Raw genomic sequence first — 25,338 nt, 5'->3', positions numbered from 1 at the left:
GCCCAGTTCTCACTTCAGCTATGGAAGGAGAGACAACCTGCTAGCACCCTCCGTATGTCTGATAATAACCACAGAAAGATCTAAATCCCCTGCTTTCAAGTCTGTAATTGCACAATAAATACTTGCTTAATAAAGCTGAGTTTTGTTTTGTAAAGCGCCTCTTGGTTATTCACAGAAATTTGATGTGGAAACGGTCTATTAAGTCCCTTCTAAAGCATTCCCCGCGCATCTGCAGACCTGCTCCCTCTGGTATTTTTCTGGCAAAGCGTGACACGGTAAATAAGCAGATTGTGGCAGAAAGTCAAACAAGACATTTGACTTCACCTTTGAGCATGAGATCGCTTTCCTATTATTTGTATAAATACAGGTATGTTGTATAGATAAGATGGAGATAAAATTCTCCATTTCTGTGATCCGGTTCTCGAAGAAAGATCTAGGAGGGAAGCACTGAAGCCACGGCAAGTTTTAAGGATTAACTGCAGCGTAGATAAAAAGTTTTAAAAAGCCCCACATGAGGGTTTTAATTTGAACAATGAAATTCAGCTAAAAGAGCTAAAACAAGAAAAAGAAATAATGTCTTGGTTTATAAACCCCTCTGGAAACAGCAGCTTCGGGGATGCTTTCATTTGCAATGGAAGATTGATGTCTCTCCCCCTTTTTCCTCCAACACTGGGCAGCTCCAGCCAGTCCAAGCAAGGTTCGCCCTCTCCAGGGGGCTGCTCCTTTGGCTCGGTGCAGCTATTTTCCAGAGGTTCAGAAACTCAATTTACTAAAAATAGAGACGTTAGGCACATGAGAACTCCAGCCGGAAAATGGGAATAAATACAGAAGTCAGTGCCTGCAGAGAAGGAAGGCAACGTCGCGGGCGCTCGCTCAGGAGCAGCTCTCATAGTAGGCGACTCGCTTGTTGATGGTGTCCCGGATCCTTCCCACCCGCTCCTCCAGGCCCGACAGCCGGGCAGACTTGGACATCAAAGCCTTGTTGCTTTCCTGAATTTCCGTCTCTAAAGCTGAGGAGAGAGGGCAGGAAAGGGTGACGCGATGATGGGACAGGAGGAAGGCACGGTGGCCTTTGCGCTCCCCAGCAGGCTGGGCTGAGCCTCCACCTCCCTCCTGCCAGCTCTGCTGGGGCGAGGAAAACAAATATCTCATCTTCCTCCCGCATTCTCCCTTCTCCCCCTCAAAACACCCCAACACAACTGCTCCAAACAAAGTCATTACTTTTGAACGCTTAAAAATGGAAGTAAGCTTGTGGAAGAAAGTGGGGGCACATCGACATCGCGGGCAGAGCGTCCCTTCCATGACCACCCACACAAAATCTGAATTTACTGGTACAGCCCCAGCGGATGCAGCCCAACTCTGCACCATCTCACTGCCCAAAGTATGCTGTCTTCCTCCTAATTTATTTCCCTCACCCCACTGGGAGTCAAAAGCCCTTCCCCAGGGTGTGAGATTATTATATTGAGTTCACAAAGAGTCTTACTTTCCATCCTGAGCATCGTGGCCAGAGTTTCCTCAAACAGAGCCTGTGCCTCCAGGTCTATGCTTTGCGCCCTGCGGCCCTGCTCTCCCAGAGCTGGGCTCTGCTCCATCCTCCCCTTCAGCTCAGCGTACATCTGTTTCACTCGTTCGAAAGCCTGCGGAAAAGCAAATAAGCCACGCAGGTAGGATCAAGCAAAAAGACTTGGGGGAAGGGGATTTCCCAATACCGAATCTGTTTTAAATATGAAATGGATGCTGCACTAGAGCTTTGCCACGATGTTATCACGCAAATGAGTAGCAGTTTGTGAGCACCCTGAAAGATGCTGACTGACAGCTGTATGGGCTACTCTGCCTCAGGCAGGAGATACAACAGAGAGAAGTTTCCAGCAAAAAGCATTAGAATTGGGAAAGATCCTGGAAAAATTCACCAGGGGGATAATGCATCAGATTAATACAAAGTGACGTGGCAACACACAAGCCGTGGCCTGAACAGGAAAGCCTCCTCGCCTCATCCACAAACATGTCAGGACACAGCTGGCTTTGCTGTCTAACGACAGCGGGGGAGCGGAGCGCGGCTGCGACCGCCCTGGCCGGTACCTGCTGGGCGCTCCTGGCCTGCTCGCCCGCCTGCCCGGCCGTCTCCCGCGCGTCGGTGGCCCGCAGGCGGTTCTGGTCCGCGCCACCCTGCAGCCGCGCCAGCCCCTCCATCAGCCCCTCCAGCTGCTCTGCCACGGACTTCACGTTCTTCTCCGCCGGACCAAGAACAGCCTCGATCTAAAAGCAGAGTGATCCACATTGAGAAGGAAATCACACCCAAACCCCGCTCCTGATGGTTTTTTCCATTTTCTGCTTGACAGCCACATCGCAGATGCAGGGTTTCAGCAGGGAGTGAGGACTGCTCCCTGCGCATCCGAGCACGGCAGCCCCAGGGCTTGTCCCAGGGGGTTCCTCAGGGACTGGGACTAGAGTTTGGAGAAGTACACAACAAGGAACAGCAGAAGGAAGAGATTTTTACAGCAAAAGCTTCACCAGATCCCATTTCCCAGCTGTGCTGGTGCAGGACTCTACCAAGTGGGGAAGTTTCAAAGGCACGGTGGCCAGGGCACAGTGTCGCTATTTGGGAAATCACCGCACATCACTCACTTCTTCAACGCGCTCCTGGATGAACCGGAGGGAAGAGCCAGAGCCCCTGATAGCACCCCGTGCCTCCAGGAGCACCGTGTTGGCTCGTTGCAGATTCCTGACCACCTCTTCCACGTTGCCCTCCACGGCATTCGCCCGGTTCCTGGGGAAATGTGGGAAACAGCCAGGAATGAGTGTAAATAATTACATGAGCTGGAAGTCACGGTTGCAGAGGCCAAATAAGGAAGCTTGAGAAGCAAGACTTGTTACTGAGAAGGCTGCAATCTCCCTCCCCAAAAGCCACAAGCCCACACATCTGCACACACTGCACTCCCGGCAGGTTTCCTTTCGAGGGAAGTGTTACTGCCATTTCATTCCCCCAAGCAGAGGAGACAAACTGAGAAGGGGAGAGAAAAGCCTTCCTTTAAACTAGATAGAAACATTTATTTTTTAAGTAGTGCAAGAAAAAGTATTGAAGGGAAAGCAATAACCACTGAACCGGTTTCAATGAACACTTCTCTGCTTGCAGTGGGACTATTCAGGTCGGGCAACAGAGCTCCCCACAGAAAGCCAGACTCCCTTGGCTCATCACTTCCAGCAGGTTAAGCAGGTGTCAGACACTATCAAGGAGTTTACACACTTATCCCACTAACCTCGCTGGGATATTGCTGCAAGTCAACATGTGACAAAGTAGATGCTCCAAATTTCCAAGGACACTCTGTAATTACTTTTTAAGGGACCATGGGATAATCCTCCCAACTTTCACCCAGAAAACAAATAGCCCATTTAATCTCCTCATGCTCTCTTGTGCAATTAGGATGTAGGTCACCAATATCAAGTAATACCAGGGCAACCCTGTCATCTCCCATCACAGGGACTCAAGAGATAGAGAAAAGCCTCTACCACTTTTGGTAAAGACCTTCTTGTTCTAGCAGCTATAACAAGATCTATTCTTGGCAGCCAGATTTTGTATTTGCATTGGGGCACCAGGGAGGTGCCTGCAGAGATTGCAGACTCATTCTTTTAGGCACTGTGCGGACATCGAGGATCCGGGGCTAAAACTTCACATTGTGCAAGTCGGTGCAGCTCCAGCAGGGTGAGATTTCAACCCAGCTGAGACCCACCCCACACTCTGGCTGAGGGACCCTCAGCTGCAGAAAGCCCTTGAACCCCAACCGACCTGGCTTGTTCCGCCTCCTGCTGAAGCTGCTTGGCCTTAGCAATGTCCTCGGCCGTCTGGGCAAGTATGCTCTCCGGGCACTGCAGCTTCGTCGCCAGATTTTGGATCTCAGTCATCTTTCTCAGGACTGCGGCAGCATCCGTGGGGAGACGCAGAGAGAGGACAGACTCGCTGATTTCCTGGATAGTGGCAGGGTCCACGTCCTTGTCTACGGAGCAGACAGACGGCGTCAGAAACGGGAGGTGGAAGACAGAAGATGCAAGGGAGGATGAAGGCGGGCACCCAGCCACGCGAGCTCTCACACACAGTCTCTTCACTTCAGACACCTGCCAGGATCCACCCTGAATTTCATCCCCTTGAGTTCAATGTACCCCTCATTCGCATCAGCAAAACTTTCAGGAAAGTACTGAAATGATGCCTTTAATTTGGTGACAAGAACAACACGGCCAAGCCCAGAGCAGAGTCGGATGGACCTCACTGAGCAGATGAGGTTGTGTTTCAAAGACAAGCCTTCTTTTATTTCACAAATAAAAGTTAATAAAACTGAGGAATAAGAGGCAGCCAAAGCCCAAGGGACATTAGCCCAGTGATTAGCTCAGAAATATCTTCACTTCACATATCATTAACACCAGGCAGCACCAAATGACCTGATTTTCTTATTCAGCTAATGCTCATGAGGCTCATTAAGTTATTACAATCTGTCTGCAAATAATAAGTCATCCCATTGGTTTATAGGACAACGAGCAATTCTCATCTGATTAATAGTCTGCTCCAGAGAAGGTCTGTCTGTTTATCCCCAGTCAGTGAGTGCTACCAGTAAACTTCCCTGCATCGGGGCAATGCCGACTGCAAATCCTCGGGGACAGGTCTGTCCTCAGACCCCAGCGACGGCACAGGGCTCTGCAGCAGAGCGGGACCCAGAGCAAGCTGCTGTCCATGCCACGGACAACGAGCCTGCCTCCTCCACAGCTTTTCATTTCTGCTAATTCAGTTAATTGTTTTAGAAGTAATGCTTGAGAGCAGTTCATGGGGGGGATGCTGGGAGACTCCTCCTCTCCATGAAGCCCTGCGCACTGAAGGTCAAGGCCATGTGGCACCTCCTGCCCCACGGACCTCACAGATGGCCCCAAATGTCCCCGGAAGGAAGCAGGCAGGGTCTGCTCCAGTGACGTCCCGGGGAAGCCAACACAGAGAAAACAGCCAGGAATATTTTGGGTCGATCTGAACAGTGGGGTCATGCCCGAGCAAGGCAGGTGGCCAAACTGCAGCTGCTGCTGAAGTCACGGACTTTTGTATTGCTGAAACATCTTCTCCGTTTCCAGAAAGCAGTGCCCAACTCTGCCTTGTGGTCTCAGAGGACGTGCATCACCTTTGCTATGTAAATACTCATGTGCAGATAAACTGGATATCCGAGAGCTTAACGGCTGAGCTGCTTGGCTGACTCCCTTGTACTGTACTCTCATACATAATATCACCATAAAAATTTGTTTTTTCCACGCACAACCCAAGCTGCGCAGACAGACACACTTCACAGCTCGCAGAGCGCTACCTGACAAGAAGTTTCGGACTTGCTGGATGAACTGCTGGATGCGCCGGACGTCCCCTTCTATCTGAGTCCGTGTTATGCTCATCTGCTCCACGAGGCGCCGAGTATTGCTTTGAATCTGATTTGCAGACATCTGTGTTGTTTTGATCTGCAAACAACAATATCCTGATGGAGCCATTTCTTCTGGAATCCCAGCAGCCCTACCTCAACTCCGAGTGAACTGGGCAAAGCACTCTGAAATTACGCTATTCCCCATTCTTAAGATGCCACTGGCTTTAAAGGATTGTAAATGTTGAAGACTGAGGCTGGATTTGCAAAGGAAGCTCTCAAACAGGGGCGGTACCATTTGGCTTTTTAGAGCACCTTTGAAATGGATTTTGAATGAGTTTATCTTTGCAAGCACCCGAGAGGCCACAGAAAGAAGCTGCAACAGCACTAACACACACACTCCGGATCACATCAAATGTTAAAGCCGATACACCAGTGGATTCAGGGAGGTTTCCACATCCCCATCCCTCCCGCCACACTAATCCCAAACCAGGAGGACAGGCTGCCTTGGGACCGCTCCAGAACCACTTGGGTGCCTTCAGCTCCGGGGCTCCTGTGCTGGGGGAGGCAGGACCCACAGACACAGCAGGGAGTCTCCCACTCACAAATTCCTGAATTTCTGCAGCTGTCCAAAAGATGAAGTCTCAAACAGAGTTGGAGATGGGGTATTTTATCACAGCTCACTCTTCCCACAGCTGTTCCCCCCCAGGCTCTGGATGGAGAACAGGGTTCAGCCGTAGGACGGGCATCGCTGCCGCACTCACCAGCTCTGCTGTCTCCTGGAGCCGGGCACTCAGGCTGCCGAACTCCCTGGCGGCTTCCCCAGCCGTGGCCAGGGCCCCGCTGGCCATGGGGAAGATGCCATAGCAGGGGCGGCCGGCCCCACAGGCAGTGCTGTTGTCCCGAGGGCAGGGCAGCCCCTCGCAGCGGGCCGGCGTGCACGTCTCCACTCGGAACCCACCGCAGACCTGGGGAGGGAGAGAGCGGTGGGGCAGCAAGGGCACTCGTCTGGCTGGAGAGACCTCAGTGCCCTCGGGGAGGCAAAGCAGCACAAAACAGGGGCCAAAGTTTCGACAGACCCTCACCCAGGGAGCTGGGGGATGTGCTGCAGGGCTCCGCGTGGGAACGGGGACGGAGCCAGCCCTCCCCACAGGGCTGATAGCGATGGATGTGGCACAGCCCGAATGACCAGAGACCTTGACTGTGTCAGAAAAGGGCAGCCAGAGCCACCCATGTGAGCGGCAGCACTGAATGCCCACACCTGAGAAGGCAAGGCAAGGTCTGCATCTCCTCACCACCCCAAGCTGAGCATAAACGAGAGCAAACAAGAGCTAAACCCCAGCAGCTCACGAAGACTAACAGAGCGTGTCTGCATGGAGCAAACCTCTCATTTCCTCCCAGGACAGCAACTCTGCCCCTCCTGGCAGGGGAACCCTGTCCAACCTGGGCCATTTGCTTTGGGAGAGTCAATGGGACGAGCAGACCCTGCCCTCCTGCCTGGACATCAGTGGTTTTAATTACATGGCACCTTCTAGAGTAACCACCCGCCAAAGAGCACACTGCAGCAGGGGCACACGCAAACCCAGAGCCAGTGCAAGCACCGGCACAGGCTGCTCGCTTGGGAATATGTTGCTGCCCTGAAAAGCAGAGAGGGGAGGGTGGTGGTCTCCACAGCAACCGTGCATTAGGAGACACCAAAATGGATCTCCATGGCAATAACAAAGCAGCGAAGGAGAAATAAAAGAAACCTCATCCAGAAATTAAGTGGGTCTTTGAGATACAAGAAGTGACACATGAGAGAGTCCTTGGAGGAAAAAGCGTGTGCTTGGGAGGGGGCGGTGGGCAACGCTTCGGTATCTGCAATCCCCAGCAAGGGATGCTCTGACAATTCTCCACCGATGCCCCAAAGCAGCAAGTTCCTTGGATGCCATTTATGAGTCTCTCTGGACAGAGAGTTTGTCTTGGCCATGCTGAACTCTCTGAGGAAAGATGCATGACCGCAGGATGTGAATCCTGCCTCCTGAGCACTACAGGGCCCTCCTGAAAAGTAGATGTGCCCAGTGGGGAAGCCAGAAAACCACTTTGTATCTTCACCTTATTTATGACCGGGGTCAGGTTGGGAGACGAGGCTATCTGGCCCTTCAGGGTCAGCAGCTTGGAGGTGGACTCCGCAAGCCCCCCCTCCAGCCCCGCGGCGCTCCCGCGGCTCTCCCGGGACTCAGCCAGCAGCCTTGAGGCGCCGGCGAGGAGGCTGCTGGCATTGGTGGAGGTCTGGTACGCAGATCTGATAGTCTTGAAGGCTCCTGCAGGAATAAAACCCATAAATGACACAAATGCCTCCGTGACTCATAAATGCAGCAGAGCCACCTAAACGAAGGCACTGACTACACCCTGGGATGTGCACAGAGAGGAGGGGGGCACAGCCGGGGAGATTAGTCACTACAGCACAATGGAAAAGCTCCTTTTATTTCCAGATGCCTTTCAGCCATTCCATCAGTGAGCTACAGAGCTTTGCTGAAGGACAGGACTCTGGGTTGGGGCTAAAAGACAGAAACAAAACTAAAGAAGACGACATGCACGTGCTGATCCTGGGCTTTGCTCACAGGGATGAGGACAAGGTTCGTTCAGAGCCCTTTCCCTGGCTCCCAAGCAGGTCCCACCGTTCCCCTCCAGCACGGCCTGGAAGGAGGGTGGTCGGGACATGGACCTGCCAGCCCGGCTCGGACGCCGAGGTGCAGAGCAAACCTGCCCGGCAGCAGCTGCTCAGGCATCTTCAGCCAAGCCACAGTGCAGCAGCGAGGGGGAGGCAGCAGAGAGACGCTTGGAGAGAATTAGCTGTACCAGGGATATAATGGCAGCCTACCACCAGCATCATCACAGCCCTTAATTAGCTCTTCTCCTAAGCGCCTGACAGCCACCTGGCTCCCTTCCCCACCCCTCCATCCCTTCCATCTGTGCACAACCTTCATTAGCTCAGCTTCCTCCCGGGTTCAGTGACACGCTCCCAGTGGGGCTCCCCCCTTCCCACCGCTCCCACAGAGTTCGTGCTGGCCGGGGGACGGGAACGCGGTGCCATGGAGCGAGCCACCCAGCCCCAAAACGCCAGAGCAAGTAACCCGACAGGGTGAAATCCTGGGTCACGGACCACAGGCCGGGTAGAAAGCATCCCTCTTGCTGGGGAGGGAAGACGCATTTGCTGTTCCTGAGCTAACAACAGGTTAAAAACTCCATCTCACCCACCCGGCCGGTGGGAAACCACCAGGCACAGTCACGCGTATGTAAATTAACGACTGCAAATTAAGAGATATTACAGCCGCAGCGCTGTACCTGACAGATCCGTGCTGCGGCTGGTTTCAAACTGGGTCTTCTTGTTCTGATACTGGGTGTTAGTGATCAGCAAGCTGCTGTTGAGGGCTTCGAGCTCCCTCGATAGAGAGGCAGTCTCATCCAGAAAACGAAGGTCAGGATTTATACCTCGGACCTGCTCCCTGGAAAAGGAAAAGCAGAAAATGTGAATTTAAGTAGAGCGCAAAGCACCTGCAGACAGAGAGCAGGGCTCTCCCGCGCTGGGATGCTGCCAACACTCAGTGAAGAGGCACTTCTGAGCCAACAGAGCTGACAGCCAAGGACACGCGACGGCCTCGCAGGTTTGCAGAGGCAGCAGAGCGCGGGGCTGGGCACAGCTCTACCCCAGTTCTCAGGGACCAGGCACGCTGAACATGCCCTGAGGATGCCAACGGTGCTGAGCCCCTCCTCCGGCCTCCTGCCTTTCCGGCATCTTGCACAGAACAGGCACACATGGAAGCTCTCTTCTCTTGCATCCCTGGTCACCACGTGAACAGAGTAAGATTTTCAGGTACAGAAACAAAGCAGAACGTGTGCAAGCGGCTCAGTGTGACAAGTGGAGTGAGCACACAGAAAAGAGCCAGCATCCCCTCCCAGCTAAGGGATGCACCCATCAGCAACATCCAGCCCTCACCTGATTGCAGTGAGCGCGCTGCCCACCCGGGCCAGGCTCTGCTCTGTCGCGGGAGAGCGCCCGAGGATGCCCTGCGCCTGCTGCATGTTGCCCTCAGCTTGTGCGAGGCGGGGGCCGAAGCGGGACCCCCCACTCCCCAGGGGCAGGCGGGAGGTGGAGTTGCTGAGGCTGGCCTGGCGCAGGCGCAGGCGCTGGATGTCCCCATCGTAGGCACGGAAGCAGGGGTGGCACAGCTCGCAGCCGGGGTAGATGCTGCAGTGGCCCCGCTGGCACTGGTCACAGCGGGGGCCCGTGACACCCAGGCGGCAGAGGCACTGGCCCGTGGTCTTGTCGCACCCCATGTCCTCTGTGCCCTGGAAGTCACAGTCACACTCTGGAGAACGTAAAAGTGGAGAGGTATAGAGGTGAAGGCCACTGGAAGGGGGAGGAATAAATTTATATACATATAGGCATATAAAATCAGGCCCTGTTAATGGGATGCCAACACAATATGAAGCCCAACCCCACCCATCAGCCCTGCAGCACCTGGGAAGGAGGTGGCACAGGCAGAGGAACAGGAAGAGCACCCAAGCCCAGTTGCCCACCCAGCCCCCGACCCTGCAGGGCCAGACCAGCATGGCCAAGGGTCTCACCCAAGGCTGCTGGGAGAGACTGGTGCATATCTGGAGAGCAACAGGGATTAATTAGGAAGCTGTTGCAGAGAGGTAAATTTCTCTTGCAAAATAGCATGGGAAGCGCTGATGTCAGGACATGGTTCAGGAGCTCTTTCCCAGATAACCTGGGATTTCCAGGGCTAAGCAACACCAAGCCAAAATGACAAGGATGCTCCCTACCTGTGCACCCTGCCCGGACGTCTCCGTAGTGCCTGTCTGGGCAAACCTGCTCCTGCGCAGCAGAGCACGTCCGTCCCGTGAAGCCTTCCCGGCACGGACACTGTCCTGTGAACTGAGGAAAGAGAAACCCATCAGGGAGACCCGGCTCTAGATGCTTTCCTGGGGACCCTCCCTCGACTGCTCTTGAGCACTAAAGCCAGGACACGGACAATCTTCTCCACTCAGGCTGAGTCCCGGGACGTGCCCGCGCTGCTCCTGGCGGGCTGCAGGCTCAGGCACGGCGATGCAAAGAGTCTCCAAACAGCCCAAGCGTTGCAAAGCGGAGGTTTAAGCTTTGTTTCAAAGACAAAGGAATCGCCCACAAGCAACCACTTTGTCATCTCGGGTCTCCTCCCTGCACTGAGCTCACTTGGGATCTACCTTTGGCTCTTCGAATTTGTCATGGGGTTTTTTTTCACATTTAACTTTAATTTTCCCTGTTGTCTCTTAAGCCTGAAGTGACACACGTGTTTTTCATTGACAACTGAGGATAATTAACTTGCCTTGCCTGCTTGAAGATGTCTTATTAGGACTTCTTTACTAAATACCAGGCCTTTTACAATGGCTTAATCTTGCCTTGATAATTACCACCTTCTTTCATTTTTCATGAATAGCCTGTCATAGTATTTTCTAGGAAATAGGAAAAGGAAAATAAAAGCAGGATGTGTTAGGGAATGCCCTGGCCTTTTGTGGAGGCTCCCGCAGACGGGACAGGACAATGGAGCCACCCAACGGGCGATTTGGATGCTCTGAGCCATCCCCGGTGCGGTGCTGCCCAGTGGGGACATGGCTCTGTTGGCAGTGGCATTGTGGGCTGCACAGCTCGACCCCTCTACTCCCCCTGGGCAGCTCCTCACAGCAGCATTTGCAGAGTTGGGAAAGGAAAAAGAGAGAGGAGGCTCACAGGTGTATGCATGAAAGAAGGCAGGGAAACTAAAAAGAAACATTGCTGAAAAATGCTGAATCTGCCCTGAGGATGCCCGGGGATCTGGGCGGTACCTGGTTGCAGTGGGGGCTGCGGGAGCCCTGGGGGTGGCAGCCGCAGGGCCGACAGCCCCGGCCGCTCCCCATGTCCCAGTGCTCGGCCGTGCACTGGTGGCAGTCGTGTCCCACCACGTTGGGCAGGCAGAAGCACCTCCCCGTCTCGTCGTCGCAGGGCATGTCCTGCCGCGTTCCCAGTACGTTGCAGGTGCATCCTGAAATAGAGAGGGGTTTGTCATACTAGAAATGGGTGCAGAGCCCCAGCCTCGCGTCCCACAAAGCCAGGTCCACAGAAACACCTTGCAGCCACCCAAAGGCAAGCTCTCCTGTCTCTCCCTTCGTACCCAAGCTCGGCACAAAGGACCCACACACACCAGAGGAGGCACTCGGGAAGGGGATACAGCCCTACACACGCCCTAGACTCCACTTTCCTGTGCTTTTTGCCAAACTTAAACCCGAGACAGGCCAGAGACTGAGCACGGAGGTTTATAAACTTGGAAAACCCAAATCAAAGCTGGCGGGGAACTGCATCCCTTTCAGAGCCACCGAGGATGCCGAGTGCAGAGGTGGGATAGGAGCACCCTGGGAAGCAGGGGCTGCTTTGGGGTGTACTCACTGCGGCAGCCCATGGGGTTGGCGTTGGCCAGCTGGGTGAAGCCCGGCTTGCAGAGGTGGCAGCGGTCGCCCTGCACGTTCTCCTTGCAGATGCAGCGCCCTGTCAGCGGGTCGCAGATGGAGCCCGGCACGGTGCCGTCTGGGTCGCACTCGCAGGCTGGAAACGTGCAAGACACAGCATTGCTGAGGGGTGCGTGGGGCAGGGGGGGGACCAGTGAAGGGACTAGAGGGGAGTAACCGTGCACTCACGCAGACAGGCTTCAGGATGGGCGAGATCATGCCGCTGGTTGCGAAAATAGTTAGTTTTGCAGCGCTCACAGTGGTTGCCTTCGGTGTTGTGCTGGCAGTTGTCACAGACGCCCCCGCTCGCCCCCCCGCTGGCACGGTACACGTCCGGGTCGAAGTGGCACGAGGACGAGTGACCGTTGCAGTTGCACCCTAGAAAACCCCAACAAAACGGCCCAGGTAGTGCTGGAACCGTGCAAACCCCTCCGGCAGCGGCGGCTGCGGCACTAGAGGGTGCCCGAGTCCCCTGTGTGACACAGTGACACCCGCTGACCGCCCCAGGACCCAGCTGCCACCCCATGGACAGCGTGGCCGAGTGCTGGGGCATCGCCCAGCCACAGCCCTGCGGAGCAAAGCCCAGCCTGAAAACGTGTTGGGGTGTCTTTTACATCCGTGTTAGCATCCAGCCCCACAAAGCGCCCCGGGAAAAGGTCTCTGAGCTCTCTCCCGGTACCATCACTCATGGCTGGGGAGGATTTAGGAAAGGCCTCAGGAAAAGGAAAGGGGAAAGGCACTCGCCATACTCTGGCACTCGTGGGGATTGTTGTCCTCCGCGGGCGCCCACGGCCGGTCGTTGAAGAGGGCGGCGCAGCGGTCGCAGTTGGGACCGGCGGTGTTGTGCTGACACACGCAGTGCCCGTGGACCTGCTGCAGAGACAAGGCTTTACCCCTCCGGGACGGCAGCTGCTCAGTTCAGAGCTTCATCCTCCTGATGCCCTTCCAGCACAGCCCCAGCCTGCTCCTGCCCCACACAGCCCCCATTCCCCACGCAGAGACAAAGCTCCAGCACCCAAGAGCACTCCCCTGGGCCAGGGACAGGCTGCTCCTCACCCACGGCAATTCCCACCACCTCTTCCACCCACCCGGGGACAACCACGCTCAAGGCAAAGCAGACAACCATAAACTGGGGACAAGAGAATCCACGACAGCAAACAACCTGTGCTGGCAAATCCTTCTGGGCATGAAGGAGCCTGCAGAAACCTTCTGTGTGTTCCCCACCCAGCCGAGAGCCCCAGTACTGGTGGAAGCAGTTCCCCCAGAGCCTCCCACAGCTGCTGAGCTTTGCAACTCCTTATAAGCCACTCCACCTTCTTCCCGACACAAAAAGGGGATTTACGCAGGGGTACCACAGGCTGCTGTCTCACAGCCACCACCCCACTGCTGCAGGCAAATCAGGGCATCGTTTCCCCCGATTACAAGCGGCCTCTGGCCAGGGGAAGGACTCCCACACCCCATCGCTGCTCATCCCGGCCAAGCTCTCCCGAGGAGCCCCCCTGGGTTTGTAACAGAGCCTGATACCACAGAGCTCATCTTTAAGCTTTTGGCTTCACCCCAGTGCTCACTGTGGCCTGCGGCTCTCCCGAAGGGACACAACGGTCCGCATGTCCGTGGCAGAAGCAGCTCCCCAGCACCCGCATCTCGGTCACGGCGTAGAAGGTGCTGGGCGAGTGGTAGCCCTGGCGCGCAATGTGGGGGAGCCCGGTGAAGTTGATCCGCAGGTTGGTGAACTGCCCCAGCTCTGTTGGGGAGCGAGGAGAGGGAGTGAGGGGGCAGCAGGCACCCCGGCACCGGACGCAGAGGTGCAACGCGATTCACGTGGAGGGCTCGGAGCAAGAGATGGAGGCACTGGCACGAAGAGCAGCAGCCGAGTCATCAGCAAACGCTGCCCCTTGACACATCAGAGGTGCCAGGGCAGCAGCCAAACACGCAGCTCGAGGCCTTATTTGCCAAAGAGCTGCTCCCCTGGGGTTACCCAGGCTCAGAGCTCTCCATCACATGCAGGAAGAACCACGAGGTGCATCATGCCCCTCTCCCTTTCTCAGATATAAGAGGCCGTTCACTTACTGTCGATGGCCTGGCTGTAAGAGGTGGTGATGGTAGACGCCAGGTCTTGGACACTGAATTTCACCTGAGAAGGAAAAAAGAAAAGTTAAAAAGCAGGGAACACAAGGTGCTTCCTTCTCACGCTCTGGGCAGTGTGTGCTCTGGACCTGCCTCTGCAGAACATCCCTTAACACAGGGAAAAGGCTTCAGAGTTGCAGAGGATTTTGCAGAAAGACCAACATAACACTTCCCCTGTCACGAAGCAGCGAGGGCTTTCCTCCCAGAGGAGCAAGAATCCTCCTGAGGACTCCCCTCAGCGATGCTGGATCCCGGGCTCCATCCCTCACCAGGTGTAATATGTGTAAAAGATTTCCAGGCCACCGCCTGTTTCAGCAGCGTTGCACAGGCCACCTGCCCTGAACCCAGGGTGACAGAGGGGATAACGGGCATGTGGGGGGGTCCCTGCCACAAAACCCCACAAATCCTACCTTGCCCCCGTGCAGAGGGTAGCCCTGTAGCGCCTGGCAGCGAGTGTCCTGCCAGCTCTCGGGGGAGCCCCGGGGGACGTGGGGGAAGGTGGTGGCACAGTCAGAGGCAAGGTACTGGTACACCTCCCAGGTCTTGCCGAAGTCGGTGGAGCGCTCGATCAGCATTGCAGCAGGCAGCGGCGACTGCAGAGCAGGGAAAGAGGCACATCTGTAACGCGGCACACACCCCAGCCGTGGGGATGTCTCTCCTCCTCCTCCTCCCACCAGGCTCAGGTCTCCGCAGGCTGCTGGAGCAACTCTCTACCCTGCAGGTCACCAACAACTTCTGGGTCCCCCCCCATTCCCTCGGGCAGCCCCGCTGCAGCCCCGCACTCGCAGCCACAAAGTGTGCGTCTGCACCAAGGAGATTTCTGGGCAGATAGACATGGGATGGGAACCCACCACCCTGCTCTGCTCCTCCCAAACACCCAGGGGAATGGCCATGCAAATGGGGAAAATGGAGAGATGGAGGCACGATCCCTGGCGTCCTTCCGAACGGGAAGGGAGGGAACTGTGTGCCTACATCCCCACATCAGTGGGGCCCATCCACCACCATGTGTGACCTCCTCGCGAGCAGGGATGATGCATACAAACCCTGAAGTGAAGCAGGATGCTGCTGAGCTGGAATGTCTGGTCCAGGTCCAGCTGCAGAGAGACACGCTCGACGCCTGTGGGCACAGAGAGGCAGCTTCAGAGGTGCAGAGGGCAGACTTCAGGAAAATAACCTGCTCAGCTGGCTGAGCCAGGGTCCCGGGGGACCCCAATGTGCCCAGTAGTACTCACCGTTCTGGGACTGCCACCAGCGTGAGTGCCCGGCAGAGGAGAGGACGTTCTCCACGCGGTGGCCGTTGTAAGCGTGTGGCAGCCGCGAGTCGCACCTGCAGCATTTCACGCTCCACTGGAAGAGAAAGGGCGGGTGGAAGAGACCGTCCCGGCTGGGCCGGAGGGAAGGACCCTGCTGGAGACGGGGCCCAGTAACATGGGCTCACCAGGAACAAATGGCATCAGTGAAGCTGGTTTATTAGAAATCTGAAGAACCGCGATCAATAAGACTAATGACACACAGGACTCGAGCGGTCGCCTTCACACCCCATTAAAAAGCGCAATTCATGGTTTTATGGACTAAAAACTAAAACCCAAATGCTTTTGACTAAAACACATTTTTGGCAAACCACCAAAAATGCCTTTTTTTCTAAGCAAACCTCCAGTTTTCCACAATGACAACACTTGATAGAAAGCTCTTTGCAGCTTTTCAGGACCAGTTTTGCCTTTTCCACACAGCCGAGGGGCTGTTTGTTTGGGTGAACAGAAAGGCCTTTCTCTCGCATCCCGGGCCCCGGGCGATGCTCGGCGCCCCGCGCTCTCCCTGGGGAGCGGAGCGGGAGCAAACAGCGCAGCGGGTGAGAAGTCAGCGGGTGGGAAGTCGAGCGGCTCAAAGTTCAGCCCTTCACTTGAGCAAGTAATTCAAGGAGCAAACAGAGCTGTGGCAGGGGGAACGCAGGGACGGGAGAAAACAGGGTCCCCGAGGAGCAAACAAATACCCAAATTTTGACTAACCAAGCAACGCACCGGGCAACCACCAACACGGGGCTGCTGGGTGTGGGCGGCAGATGAGGAGGCTCAGAAACGTGTAGAAAGTGGCAGGAAGGAGATTGAGCAAGAGATGGGGAGCGGGGAAGGTCCAGACGTGGGCCAAGAGGAGAGGCGGGCAGGGGGTGGGCAAGCAGGCTGGGGCCAGGGCCACCACAAATGGGGGGAGGCACCCAGGTGGGGCCAAGGTGGGGAGGGCAGGTCGCAGAGGGACATTCAAATAGCAGGGGGTGACAGAGCCCGCAGCAGCGTCCCACGGGGGACACGGGGAGGGCCCATCCAAAGCACCCGTTACTGGCCACACAGAGCGGGGCAAACACGAGGGGCTGCAGAGACCACTGTCCCAAAAGTAGAAGCGACATGAAACATTTCAACTAGAAATTGAAGTTGTTGGTGGCCCAGGCAGTAAAGTAGGCTCCGAAACGGAGCAGTGGGACACTAGCTTCACACCAACACATCCCAAAGCCCAAGGAATTGGGGAAGACCAAGAACAGTATTTGCCAGCAATGGCCGCGGCGGCGTGGGGCAGGATGTCTCCAAAAGGTCATCTCCTGGGAGGAAGGAGGGTTTCGGGGAGAGGAAGGGAATGCGTCTGGCACAAGGTCTAACAGCTGACCCCAGGAAGGCAACGAGATACCCTGTGTGAGGGCTGGCAGCCCCTGGGGTGGCATCAAGTGACCGCAGAGGCATGGGCATGTTTGGGACCCCAGTGATGGAATCAGCTTTCAGCGGCGGAGCAGAGACATCGGGTGACAAGTGACAAGAAGCACTTTATATCCACCTCTGTGCTACAATCTCCCCATCTGATACTTCAACAAATGAGCCAATTCCAACCCAAACACAACCCTGCGCAGGAGCTGGGATGGGGAGAGATCTGTGCCTCGGGAAGGCAGCAGGAGGTGGTGGCCAGGAGGGCACGGTGGCACCACGACTTCTGGTTTCCCCTTTAAAAGATTAATTCACCATTTACACCTATTTCCTTACACCTGAAACAGGCTCATCTAAGTCAGCCAAGTCTCTGATTTCTACAGAAAAGGACTCAGCTTCATAAGAAATACCTTTTTTATTTTTTCATTTAAAGAAAAATTCACGGAAAACTTTTTCCAGAGGTACCTCTTTGCTTGTTCTCACCCAAAACCACACAAAGCCTGGGCTGGCTTCAACCAGAAAGCTCTAACTGGTCCCACACCACTGTCGTCCCAGCCCCGGGAGCAGACAGAACACAGCGAGGGGCTGGGATGGGAGCTCAGATCCCGGGATGGTGTTTGCTCCTAACGAAGCCCAGACCCGACCCCACTCTGTCCCGGGACCTGGGAAGCTTTCAGCAGTTGGGTGGCTTTTGAGGAGAGATCCTCACTTAAACCGATCTGTTTCCATAACACTTTCCATAGTCTTTATGTTCTCTGTCTATAAATATCCCAGAACAGGAGTTGGCTAACTACAATATTTACAGCAATATTGCAGAGTAAGCAAACAGAGAATTCAAAATATATAATCATGCAATTTCCCCTGGCTCTACCAACTCCTCCTGGCTCTGCCAGGAAGAATCAGAAATCATGTAATCGGGTCCGGGCAGAAGAACTCATTTCAGATAATGACTATTAGCAGCAAATTGTCAGGAAGCTACAGAAATTATCCACAGAAATAATCTAGTCAACAATTCCCAATAATGATTAAACTTCACAACAGTTCTGACTGTGATTAGCAAAGGGAGAAGGAAGGCTTTCTGCAAGGGGAAAGGTTAATCTCAGCTAAATTATTCATTAGGAGTGATTCATGCATACTTATTAGACCATTCACACAGCCAGAGACACGAGTGCCTTCTAGGAGCTCCAAAGCGATGGTGGCAATGAAGCTGCCACACACTTAAAATGCAGTGTAAAGAAAAATGAGGCTTAAAAACTGTCTGTGTGAGACAGACCCTCCCGGTGCAGCCCCGGGGGCTGTGCTCGGTGCAAACATTTTTGCCTATTTTTTTTTTCTTAATTTTTTTTCCCTCCTCAGCTTTTTAATTAAGGCTAAAATTAACACTGGAAGCAAAATTCATTTCACGTCCTTGGCTCCAATTGTGAAACCCCTCTATTGCACAACCGGAGGATCTGCTATTACTGACTGTGACTATGTGTCTCAAAGTTCCTTGGGACAGAGGGAATTACCAAAAATGACAGTCCAGCGCTGGGCCGAGGGGAGATGCACCAAGCGCACACCTTTCCCCGGCTCTCCCTCTCTTTTACTGCCGGCAGAGCAGCAGACCCGGGGGATCCCTGGGAGCTGGGCTTGCCAGGAACAGCCCAGGGCTGTGGGAGTACGTGAGACTGGAAATGAAGAGGTCACGCTCTGAGCTGGGTCACCAGCCCCGGGGCAGCCCCAGCCCTGGCTCTCCCGCACGTCGTCCCCTCCAAAGCCCCAGCCCGTGTGCTGCTGCGGCACAAGAGCATCGGGACGTGTTTGAGGTGTGGGACGTGGGGCTGAGAAGGCCCCCCCTGCAGCAAGGCAAAAGAAGCTGTAGGTCTGCACAAAAACCACTAACCACCCCTCTGTGCCTCCAAGCTACTCTTAAGAGTCACCCAAAACACAGATTATAGAGGTTTGGAGATTAAAGGAAATTCCTTCCGGCCTTCAGAAAGGCAGTCATTTCAGGGGGAAAGCCAGCGTGTTGAGAACGGACGGATCCATGTCTTAGAAATACAGGGGTTTGCTGCTCTCCTCCTGCTCTGACCTTGTGAACCGCTTGCTGACCGGCCTCTCATGCCTCCCCGCTCACGCAGGGGCAGAAAACCACAAATAATTTTAAGCCGATGGACTCAGACCAAAGTATTTTAAGTAGCTCTCGCTGCCATTTTCATACGAGTAGAGAGCCCTTGAAATAAAACCTCCTGGCATAGGTGCACAACCCAAAATAAACTGAAGTTATTCATCAGCAAAAATGGGAAGCTGCTTCTCTGCAGTCATGGAACGAAGCCCTCTCTGCGCCGCAGGGGCCGTGGTGGTCCTGCCTTGAGCCCAGCCCCGTGCCAGCGCGGGGCACTGTGTCAGTCGGGCTCCTGGCACGCAGCCTCCCATACGGGAGCCTTGTGTGCTCTTGCACAATTAATATTGTATAGGGACAGTAATTACTGTTCCAAGTTTATTTGGGGATAATCTAGAAAGCAGTGGGAAGTTATATATATACAGAGAGATTGAGGGTTATTAAGAAATAGGGTGGGCAGCAAGAATAAATTACTTTAGGAAGAAGGGCACCTGTTAAAGCAGAGTTATGCAATTCCCTGTTCCAGCCCATTTTCATTCCCTGTTAACACCAGCTGTAGGACGTGGCTACACAGCAGGCTCACAGAGCGGGGCTGCTCTGGCCTGGGAAGCACTCTGTACATTTTCCATGGGAAAAGAGGGTAGACGTTACCCCGGGGTATGTCGGCGCCGTTAAACTTCTCAGCGAGCCATCGCCCTTTGCTAAACGGGACGGTGCTTCAGCTTTGAGGCACAGATCTGTCTCAGCCCTAACACCCAACGGCACAGCTGTGCTCGAGCGGCCAGAAGCGACACTGGAAAGCGAGCTCTGAGGTTCTGCTCAAAACACAAATCGAGGGCTCTGACCTTGGTTTTACCAGTGACCCCCAAATTCAGAGGGGACAGCAGGGAGGCGGGCGCAGGCACAAGTCGGACAAACATCCTGGGTGTGGGGTTTTAAGGAAACGCAGCTCATTTCTCCTCCTTAAAAGCAAACACGTGGGTGCCTGTTTTCCTCACCCCGTCTGTTCTCACATCATCCCCCCTCAGCGAAACTTCATTTAAAATCTGCCAGGATGCCAGTCTGCAGACCCATCGCCGGGGTCCTCCTGCCTCTGCAACTTGTCTGCGAGGGAATGACGTGATGTCTCCCAGCATATGTGTCGGTTTGCAGTCGTGCGGCAAAAAAAAAGATACAGAGAATGGAGGAGGAGGAGAAAAAAAAAATAATAATGGGAAACAGGCTTTTTCTGCTGCACATTCACTGCAGGTAGGGACGTATCCCTGCAGGACAGAGCAGGGTGTGTCTGAATGCCAGAATAAGATGAGATAAGCACAGAGCAGCAACCCCTGGTTGCCGTACTACCTTCAACGGGTCGGGAATACAAATTATTCGATGCAAACCCCCGGCACGATGAAGCAATACCCAGAACTAGAAGCCCTGCTTTGAGCAGGGGGCTGCATCTCCTGCGGTCCCATCCAACCACAATTATTCCACGATTTTGTGGATGCATTTTTCTGTGTAAAAAAAACCTTGAGTTTGACAGATGACGTGGGTCTGAACAGCAAACGAGCTGGGCGGCTCAGTGGCTGTTCAGCGCGCTCTCCCCTGTCCCAACAGGTCTAGGGCTGCCGAAGCAGCCGGCAGGCAGCACGGTTTGGATCAGTACCGAGCTCCCTGACCGACTCAGGCAGGTGGGCAAGCAGATGTAACCATCAGACGGTGGCAACGAGGCAGACAGAAGCATTAGTCTTGCACATACTGCTTTTCGCAGACATTGGCCTGTATTTTTGGAAGCAGCCGAAGACGACTCAGTGCTGAGACACGGCGGGGAGAGATGTACGGAGCAACCCCTGCCAGGCAGCTGCGACCATCCGTCAGCGGGAGCAGGAATCCCCTGCCAGGCCAGCAGCTCTGCTGCCCCACCGCTCACACTCCCCTCCCAATAACTTATTTAGAGATCAGGCTTCTCTGGCACCCCTCGTCTCGATTCCTACCTGGTTAACCCCATGTCACCACGACACAGGGGGTGACACAGGTGACTTCCCACCCTTCATTCCTCATATCCACCAAGTGCCCATGAAAGGCAGGTGAGAGGAGGCAGAAAATCTTGGACCTCGACAACATTCGAATGGGAGTTCGACTTTGGATATTCAACTTTGGATAAAGTCTCCCAGTGTCAGGACCTGAGGACCCACGTAGTCACCCCCCACACAAACTGCTCCGCTGTAGGATGCAGGACACGGCAGCAAGAGCAGCTACACGAGCACAGGGACACCCGGCTTTGCTCCTCTCTCGCCTGTTCTTTGGCAAAAGCTTTCACGGCGATGTGCAGGCTGCTTTGGGCACTCTTCAAAATTAATAACACATCCAGAAAAGTCTGCAGCTATTTTCTAGTTCTGAACATGTCTAAGCTGAAAGCATTGCACGAGCCCACAGGAAAGAAACGCTCTCCCTCCAGAGAAGTGTTAATCTGGCCGGGTGTGAACACCCCGGGGCTCGGGTACCGCAGACAGCTGAAGGCGAGCACAGCCCTCGTGCTGTCACTCGGGCGGCCAGGCCAGGCCAGGGGACCAGGGACCTGCTAATCTGCGTGAAAGCCACACCGAGCCTTCCCCTGGCTAGAGCTCGGCAGCGTGAGCTGCTCCGTGTTCCTATCCCAGCGCTGCACGCAGCAGTTAGATAGAGAGATGAGTTAACTGCGCCTTGAATCGCACCTCGGTCAACGAGAGTCTTTCCACACACATCCGCGCCGTTACGACTCCAAATCCAGGCTCGCTTATTTTTCTATTTTATTTTCAGTTTTCCTCCTGCTTTTTCCCTTTCCCTGCTGACTCCAACAGCCATTTCCCAAGCGCTAAGTGGTTTCCAAGCCAGACCATTGGTCTGCCTGGTTTCCACCCCCCATCACTTTTCTAATCGCCGCTGCCACCCCCTGCACTATAAATGGCAATGCTGTGTCCCTCTTGGATTTCACTAGACTGAGCCTACGGCCAAGGAATGGAGCAATCAGTAGTGCAAAGTATAAAGGTTAGAGGGATCTGGAGCCGGAGCAGACAATGGAGCAGAGGCTGAAATCCATGTCCACAGCGAGTCACCCACCAGAATTGCAAAAGAGGGCCCTGAGGCCAGCGTGGGCTGGTGGCCCGGCCAGACAGCCCGTGCCCGCCAGCTGGCTCCGGCGGCCAGCGAGAGCAACCCCTCATCCCATGCCCTCTGCTGAGATTGCAAAACCCACTCCAAATTTGTACCTATTTGGCAGCAAAACAAGAGCAAGACTTGTAACAAAAAAAAAAAAAACAACAACCTCCTAGGAGTCCATAAATTATACATGCTTACTTTTTATGGGATGGGAATAGGAAAATTGAGTTCAAGGGATTAATTTTTGCCTAAATTAGGGAATTAGAGAAAGGGAGGAATAAATTAGGAAATGCTCAACGCATAGGGATTTCTCCTGCAGAGACAGGAGCTGGTGGACTCAACACTCCCATTACAGCAGCACAACAGAAATAAGGGTCCTTGAGGAATTTGCTAGCAGGAACGACGCATCTCTCCTTTCAGTAAAGGAAAGGATCACATATACGGCCCGAAGCTAGAACTGGAGAATCCAGCTTAGCACATCAGTGTTAATTGTTCCATACCCGTTTTAACCCTGGTACTTGTAAGACAAGGTATAAGGAATATGAAAACGGAATAGTTCAAGGACTTGAAGACTGCAAGAGACCGCTGCAGCCTTGCCCCCGCCTTCCTCCGCAGCACCGCCACCGGACCTCGCAAGCGGATCGTTTCTGCTCGAGGTACATTGCAGCCACCGGAGAGACGCCCAGTCCCCGTTTCAAAGATTACAAGTGATGCAGATGATCACAACGGCAGACCCTTCAGAGTGATCTCTCAAGGGCAGGCAAAGGGAATAACTCGCCCACTCCAGCTGGTGTTAGCACGACCAGCTCAATCAGGGTTCTGCAGACACTCACTTCCCATGGTACAAGGCCCCTCTTCAAGTAAAAGTCACTGTCAAAAGTCAAATGTTAAGCGAGGATTCCAGAGGTACATTTATGTACAGTTTTCCTCAAGTATAAACAGAAGTTGAGAAAAATAAAAAATTAAGTGAGAGCAAAAATAACTGCTTGCTTTTTTGCAGTCCATGGGCCACAGCACCCGCGGGACGCAGCGGGGGTTTGCTGGGAGATGAGCGAATGGCCCCACCACTGAGAGCAGCAAAACGGCTCCGAGACAGCGAGCGGGAGCCTGGAGGGAGGAAATGCCTGACCACAACTGTCAGCCTGGCAAACGCCCTGGCACAGGCCAGAGGCTGCAGCCAGCCCACATCCAGGAGGACGCGATGCTCGTGCCCGCCCGGGCCAGGGAGCTGCCCCAGTTCCACACCAACCAGCAGCTCCCAGTCACCCCCCAGCACACAGAGGGGCGAAAATCTCTCCAGCCCATTGAGAGCACCGGCCCTGTAACACACACACACACTCACTGCCACATCTTGGCCTTCAACTCAAAGGGAATTAAAAGCAGAAGAACGCTGACTCACTGGAGCTGGATTTCAGTGCAGAAAACACCGCCTCACTGGAGGGCTGCCATTTCCTCTCCAGCATCTCTTCCAAGACCCTTTTTGCCTGTCCTGCATTAAACCCACTCCCTTTCGGGCTCCTCCCGCGGCAGTTACGGGGTTAACACTGCCAGAGGGACAGAGAAAGGCTTTAGGAAGCCCTCACATCAGGGACATCACCCCTGTAGTTTTCAGCTCTGAGCTCAGGCAGATTTATCCTTAAACTCTTCCTCTGATTTGGTGGCAGCTTTGGAGCCTGGGAACCTGCAGCTGGCTGAAACGTTATCCTCCCGAGCACCATCTCCTGCCTCCGCACAACCAGCCTAATTGAAAACAGTTGTTCGGTTCAGAAGCTTTTCCAAGTCTTTGTGAAAGACCTGAAATGTTCCCGTTTTTGACAAGTGAAATATGAGCTTAGTTTATAACTAAGAAGTCCAGGGACAGGAAGGCTTAGGATATTTTGGATGCAAAAGCTTCCGTTTTGCCTCTGGTGCTCCACACCAGAGCTTTGCTGCCTTTTCCTTGCCACTGCCTTCGTGCTCAGCTCCTCTTCTTGACCACAGGGCTTGAGAGGACACCACAGATGGTGCGATGGCCCAGCATGGTTGGAAGGGGGATAAATACCTGGAATAGGTTAAACACGTCCCTGCACAAGGGCAGGAAGGATAGGATGGGCAAAGGCGTTAGCATCCCTACGTGAGGTTTAGGAGGTGCACGTACCTCTCCGTGGGGTGTGCAGTACGTCTCGGGCTTGGAGAGGCCACAGGTGGAGGATGCTCTCAGGTGGTGGGCTCGTCCCAGCAGGAGGTCTCCAGCGGGGGGGTAACAGGCTCCCTGGGAGCAGGCTCGCTCTGCGCCCACCCGCCACGGGGCAGCTGGAACAGCAGGAAAACAGGACTTGGGGCTGTGTCAGGGTGGCACGCAGACATCAGCCAGCACGATGCTGTTTCTACAACACACCAACTACAACCCTACACAAAAAAGGACAAAGGTATTCTGCCCCTGAATTACCTTTATTTCTATTAAGAAAAAGGCACTTTTAAAGTGCTTTGTACTAATAGATATTTCTGAAAATCTCTTTTGCCACAACCCCAGTGTCAGGGCTGCAGGGATGCTCAGTTCCCTGCCCATCACACTGAACAGCCCTGTTTGCTGTCCCCTGTTCACCTATACATCTAGCCCTATAGCCGAGAGAACAGAGAGCAGTCTTTTGCCACACACCAGCGCTGTTACCAAATACCATTCTCCCAGCTGCTGCCATAATACTGGTACTAATACAAAGCTTACATTAGCAGCGTTTCTATTTAGTCAGCTTCCCCTGTATCCCTTTAGACACACTGTATGGTGAGCCTTACCCAGGAGGACAAATAATGCCCATGGCCAAAGCTGGCAGCAAGACTCCATCCTGCCAGGGACACACCTAGGGAAGAATTTGCAGCATAAGCTAAAATGAGCAGAAAATGCCAGTCTAAAGCTCAGTCCAGGTCCTTTCCATTCCTTCTCAGTTCACAAGGAGATAATTTTAATTGATCTACAACAGAATAACATGGGTGACAAATCAAGAATAACAAAGAGCAAAACCAGATGCTCAGACTGTGTATGTTTTTAATGTACAAACAATCCCAGATTTTCATCTAACTCAGGAAGCACGCACAAGTTTCTCCTAAAGTGCGTAAGTGATTGCCCCCTTCCCCGGCTGCTCTCTCTGGATCGTTGTGTTATTGCTGGGGTGAACCTCGGGTACCGGTGCGGCACCTCGCCCTCCGCAGAGCTGTGATTCCTGACTGCTCGGCTCCCTGGGGACATCGAGAAGCTGCAGCCCCAGCACCACGATCCGCGGCGGGCAGGGAGCCGGTGCTGATGCCAGGTCGCAATGTGCGGCTAGAAGCGATGCCCTGACGAGTGTGCACACACATACCCCCCCACATGCCCCTCCCCAGCCACCTCTTCCCCGCACGCTGCACTTTCTGCTCTCCAGCCCCACCCTTTGCCCTGAGTTTC

General features: G+C 54.3%; 1 protein-coding gene across 1 annotated transcript; it reads right to left on the bottom strand.

Annotated features, from left to right (window-relative positions):
- Window positions 1-499: 499 nt before the first annotated feature.
- LAMB3 (laminin subunit beta 3) lies at window positions 500-24,741 on the bottom strand. The gene is made up of 22 exons (XM_074163490.1): window positions 24,693-24,741; window positions 24,058-24,212; window positions 15,245-15,359; window positions 15,056-15,129; window positions 14,423-14,605; window positions 13,956-14,019; window positions 13,454-13,629; window positions 12,635-12,755; window positions 12,075-12,263; window positions 11,827-11,982; window positions 11,229-11,425; window positions 10,191-10,302; window positions 9,358-9,730; window positions 8,706-8,866; window positions 7,473-7,681; window positions 6,143-6,346; window positions 5,334-5,478; window positions 3,785-3,992; window positions 2,626-2,767; window positions 2,080-2,256; window positions 1,484-1,637; window positions 500-1,010 (listed from the first exon to the last, which is right to left on the bottom strand). The coding sequence occupies exons 1-22, from the start codon at window positions 24,739-24,741 to the stop codon at window positions 874-876; spliced, it is 3,501 nt and encodes a 1,166-aa protein (XP_074019591.1). The 3' UTR covers window positions 500-873.
- Between the last annotated feature and the right edge of the window lie 597 nt (window positions 24,742-25,338).

The sequence above is a fragment of the Numenius arquata genome, chromosome 24, assembly GCF_964106895.1.
Source record: "Numenius arquata chromosome 24, bNumArq3.hap1.1, whole genome shotgun sequence".
NCBI lineage: Eukaryota > Metazoa > Chordata > Aves > Charadriiformes > Scolopacidae > Numenius > Numenius arquata.
This window is presented reverse-complemented; position numbering and strand designations above follow the sequence as displayed.

Bases quoted from the DNA above. Each gene is read 5' to 3' on its own strand.
- LAMB3 (XM_074163490.1), bottom strand. From the start codon at position 24,741: ATGGAGTCTTGCTGCCAGCTTTGGCCATGGGCATTATTTGTCCTCCTG. The intron at 7,682-8,705 runs GTACAGCGCTGC...TTATTCCTGCAG, and splicing joins CCGCAGCACGGATCTGTCAG to GAGCCTTCAAGACTATCAGA. The intron at 5,479-6,142 runs GTGAGTGCGGCA...TGTTGTTTGCAG, and splicing joins TCCAGGAGACAGCAGAGCTG to ATCAAAACAACACAGATGTC.